Source organism: Rhagoletis pomonella, unplaced genomic scaffold, assembly GCF_013731165.1.
Source record: "Rhagoletis pomonella isolate Grant_MI unplaced genomic scaffold, Rhpom_1.0 Rhpom_scaffold_00011, whole genome shotgun sequence".
Taxonomy (NCBI): domain Eukaryota; kingdom Metazoa; phylum Arthropoda; class Insecta; order Diptera; family Tephritidae; genus Rhagoletis; species Rhagoletis pomonella.
The window spans coordinates 6,474,923-6,479,481 of NW_023458565.1; the positions used below are offsets into that span (position 1 = coordinate 6,474,923).

Sequence of the window (4,559 nt, forward strand, 5' to 3'; positions counted from 1 at the left end):
ATCTTTAGTACGTCATTCGGAAAGTTCAGCCTCCACCACGAAACGTTCGATACCGGATCGGCTTCGCCGGGGCCCGAAACACGGTAGTATACAGTACTTGGTGGCAGCATACAAAGATCCATGACGTTGGGCTCTCTCCAGATCGAAAAAGAAAAATGAGAAACCGAATCGATCCAGTATTTTAGATGCACGTTCATTCCAAGGACCAAACATGGACTAGCACCAATACCTTGTTGTAGCCAAGATACACACTGGAAAGTTTGGCAACTAGCTCTGTGACGAAATTCTCCGGGCCGCTAATAAGAAGGCATCGACATTATCGATAAAAACAAGGGTTATGTCTGTTCAGCTTTCTCTGCCACTATCTATAAGTCACTCTTCATGTCCGTGCTGTTAGATAGTGGAGAAGCATGGACAATGACCACAGCCGATGAGGCGGACCTTACAATATTCGAGAGAAAGATTTTGCGCAAGATTTACGGGCTCTTACGCGTTAGCGACGGTGAGTACTGGGCATAGCGCAGCGAATTAATACATTGATCAAACGTAACGAGCACCGCGGCGTGACAATGGGCCCCATGCATAAAAAGTTAGCCAAAGCTAGGACTCAATTTTCACACTAATGGAGGAGCTGAAGCTCAATATTTTTTTACTGAAAATCAAGGCGAAGTAACTCAAACGTGATTACTTCAAAATGTTAACTTTCTAAATGCGACGTGCGTCTAAGTACGCGAAGAACCTTACTAAAACGAGATACTTGTCGTCATTCACCGCCACCGATTCGATTCCGAATGGCAGCTGGTATTACGCTTTGTAAGACGGGATTGAAAATTTCGCATGACTCTGGGTCACGTTGCCTAAAACCTCGATTGGCTCGAATAGCGCGGCGAGGTCCTTCCTAACTTGGACGGAACTACTCCTCGTACTCTCAGAAGCGGCTGTAAAGTAAACTAAGAGATGTCGTGTGTCGGTTCGCATATATGTTTAGTGTCTTCCCCAGGATTTCAGAAATTGTGAAAATTTCATCGATAGTGGATTTTCCAGGTCTCCTAGAGGCAAGAACATTGATTAATCATATTTTAAAATCCTACTGTAAATGCCGAAAATATTACGAAAAATATAAAAGGCGACATTAAGCAAAAAAATCTTTTCGAAATTGCCTTGAAAAAATATTTTACGCAAATTTAGTATGCAAATTAAGTCCAAAATTTACAATAACTTGTATAATTCGATAAACATGACAGTTTTTTTGCTTTGAGTGCATGAATGAAACAGTAATTCTGGAAAATTTTTTACAACCTCTGTATAGCTTGGATGAGTGGACTTTGCAACACGGGGAAAAATTACCACATCCTTGCATAGCTGATGAAACAAATAGTACGCCATTAAGCCCCACAACAAAAATAAGCGAGAAAATGCGATTTTAAATTGTCAACATTATTTGCGCCGCACTATTGGCCATTACTTACTATCAAAACAAAAACAACGAAATGCTAATTCACATTAGCAAAAGTATTTTCGCCATAGAGCGCTTAAGGCACTCCACACATTATGTACATGCTGAAACATAGTCGAACGGTCATTTCGCCTTGCCTTAACAAATACATGACGAATCGACCTCTGCACACTTACGCGAAAACATGATTAGGTATCATAGTGTAGAGAGGTTAATTGAAATATGTACATTAGGAACCATTACACTTCATACAAAAGAAAAAGGAAACGGTGCTGTTTTCCAACCGAAATAGGAAATATTTTGTATTTTAAGAATTCCCCCCAAATATTTCAGAAATACATTAAGATTTGGTGAGCTGGACCTAATTGAAAATACAAGAAAATTAGTTTTTAAAAATATTTTGTCTAAAAAATCACCTCAAAAGAAAGTAGAGTCTAAGCTCAAAAGGTCTGCATAAAATGGTGAAAAGTTTTATTAACGGAATTAAAATGAATGAATGAAATTTTTGGTGGTATCCTCATATCGGCCTACCTTACGTAAATCTTGATGATTTCCCGATATATATTGGCGGAATTCTTGAAATATAATGAGGTTTATAGTTCCGGTGGCCCAGCACCCTAGTGATCGGCACAAAAGCTCCAAAGAATAGTATGCCGAAATGATTACACTACCACGATTAAGCGACCAGTGTGCGGAGTGCCTAATGAAGAATATAAAAAAAAAACAGCAATGTTAATTATTTGATAAATGATGTTGATAAATGATATGCGATTTTCTTTGTTTCTTGGCCACTTAATGGGCCACAGTTTACGAATGTAGTATAAAAACAAAATATTTCCGACAACGCCGCAGCTATTAACGCGTGAGTTGTTTTCGGCAGTTTTCGGTGTTTGACAACGTAATCAAGTTAATTGTCAAAAGTTTAGATTCGAAGTAGGTGGAAACAGTTAAATAATTGCGGTCGTGTTACCGCTTCAACAGCAAATGTGTCGTTTATTTGTACATTTTTCGTGATTAATGACGTAACTAAATGTACATAGCTAACAAATAAAGACAAATGGTGCATTTAGTTGTATGTTTTAATGTATTAATTCATTGGTCTATTGCGTGTGAATACTATGACAGGCGCTGACATGTATAACTAATCCTTATATGTATGTATGTATGTTGAGGACCTAAAAAACTATAAAAAGGCAAAAGTAGGCAGGGAAAAGGTACTAAAAATAGCATAAAAGTTACTGAAATCCGTAAAATAGACAAAACGGGAGATTTATTTAGAAATGTTTATTTTACACGAAATTTGGAAAACCAAATTATAAACCAAGGAATGAAACCGAAACCCAAACCGAAACCGTAACCGTTTAAAACCGTTTCGTTTTTCAAAACCGAAACCGAAACCGTAACCGTTATCTTGACCTGAAAAGGAACGATACCGAAACCATTTCAATCACAGGTTTCAATCGGTTTCCAGAAATTTACAAAAATAATAAATAAAAATTTCTTTGAAATAAATGATTTATTTAACCAAAATCAGAAACATTTTGCTAAAATTCTTGTTAAGTAGTAAATAAGTATGGCAAGGTAACTTTTCGCAAAAATCTGCTGATGACTTTGGTGTTGTGAATCGATAATCGATTAATTATATTTAAGTAGTTTCTTTCCCGTACGCAATGCGAGATGAGAGAATGACAAAAACAAGAACAACGTGAATCAGCTGTTTCTCGACTTGTGGGCACGAAATGTGGTTTTTGCGTTTCCGTACTTCTGAACTTTGTTCCATTTTTGAAAGAAAATGTTTCTCTTATTCTCTAATTACCAAATCCGGTCCGGATTGTTAGGGAAAGAACCTAGTGTTGATATTATCAGTGAACTGTAATTTTCAATGTTCTTTCCTCAACCTTTAAGACATTGTGATTTAAATAATATCAACAAAATTTCTGTGAAAAAAACCGAAACCGGAACGAAACCGAAACCAAAACCGAAATAAATTTTGAAGAACGAAACCAAAACCGAAACCGAAACACTTGGCAAAACCGAAACCCAAACCGGAACGTTATTTTGAATCGGTTTCATTCCTTGTTATAAACTACATAGTTTCATAATATAAAAGGTTTGTAGTTTGCTTAACACGCATCCGTCGCTACTGTCAATGTGACACAAGTTTCAACTTCGAAAAGCTATTATTCCCTTATTTTTTTTTTCTTTTATCTGTATTGTTTCACGGCGCACTGCTGACTTTAAAAAAAAAAAATAAAACATAAAAAAAATTTAATTTATTTGTAAATCTTTAAAAGTACTGTTTTTTACCAAACAGTTTATTGAGTAATATGTGTTAGTATTTATATAAAATTAGTTTGTAATTAAAATTAAATAGCCTTAGATTTCAGTACGCGAAATATATAAATATTTAGATATACACTTGCGATTAGCTAATTCAGTCAGCAACGTTTTGATAAATTTATGCTATTTTTCTCTTCTTTATCTAATACTTATTATTTTTTCATTAAAGTGTAGCTCAATGTATAATAAACGCCATAAAAATCCAAATTTCAAACTTTGTGCAAAAATTATACAAAATCTGCAAAGTTTCATCTGAATTTGTCGAATATTCTTTGTATGGAAGAAACTCCGTGAACGCGCGATTTTTTAGCAACTTAAGACTTGCATCACCAGAATGTTTTGGGCCAAAAAACTGCATACTCAAAAAAAATAAAAAATTCTGGAAAATCTGAAAAAATTATGAAAATTTAGATGAAACTTTGCAGATTTTTTTTTGTAATTTTTGCACAAAGTTTGAAATATAGATTTATAGGGTGTTTGTTATATAATAAGCTAGACTTTAATGAAAAAATAATAAACATGAAGTAAACGAAAGAAAATTAGCCAAAATTGATTAAAACATTGTTGGCTTAATTACCTGATCGCAAATGTATATGCATATACATATATACATATGGGTCATTCCATATAAAATTTACCCCTCACTCACAGTGCATGCCTGGGCGGTGAAGCTTGATATACGCAGGCATGAAAAAACTCGTAACTTCTACAGTTTTGGTAAAATTTGACAACTATTTAGATTGCAAAAAAAAAAAAAAAAAAA

The 4,559-nt window shown here is 34.8% G+C and overlaps 1 protein-coding gene across 1 annotated transcript in view; it reads left to right on the forward strand.

Annotated features, from left to right (window-relative positions):
• The first annotated feature begins 417 nt into the window (after window positions 1–417).
• LOC118747128 (gustatory receptor for sugar taste 64f-like) overlaps window positions 418–4,559 on the forward strand; it is a 22,976-nt gene continuing 18,834 nt past the window's right edge. Inside the window, exon 1 of the mRNA XM_036481118.1 lies at window positions 418–492. Within this exon, the coding sequence (XP_036337011.1) occupies window positions 418–492 (75 nt within the window). The remainder of the gene's footprint in view (window positions 493–4,559) is intronic.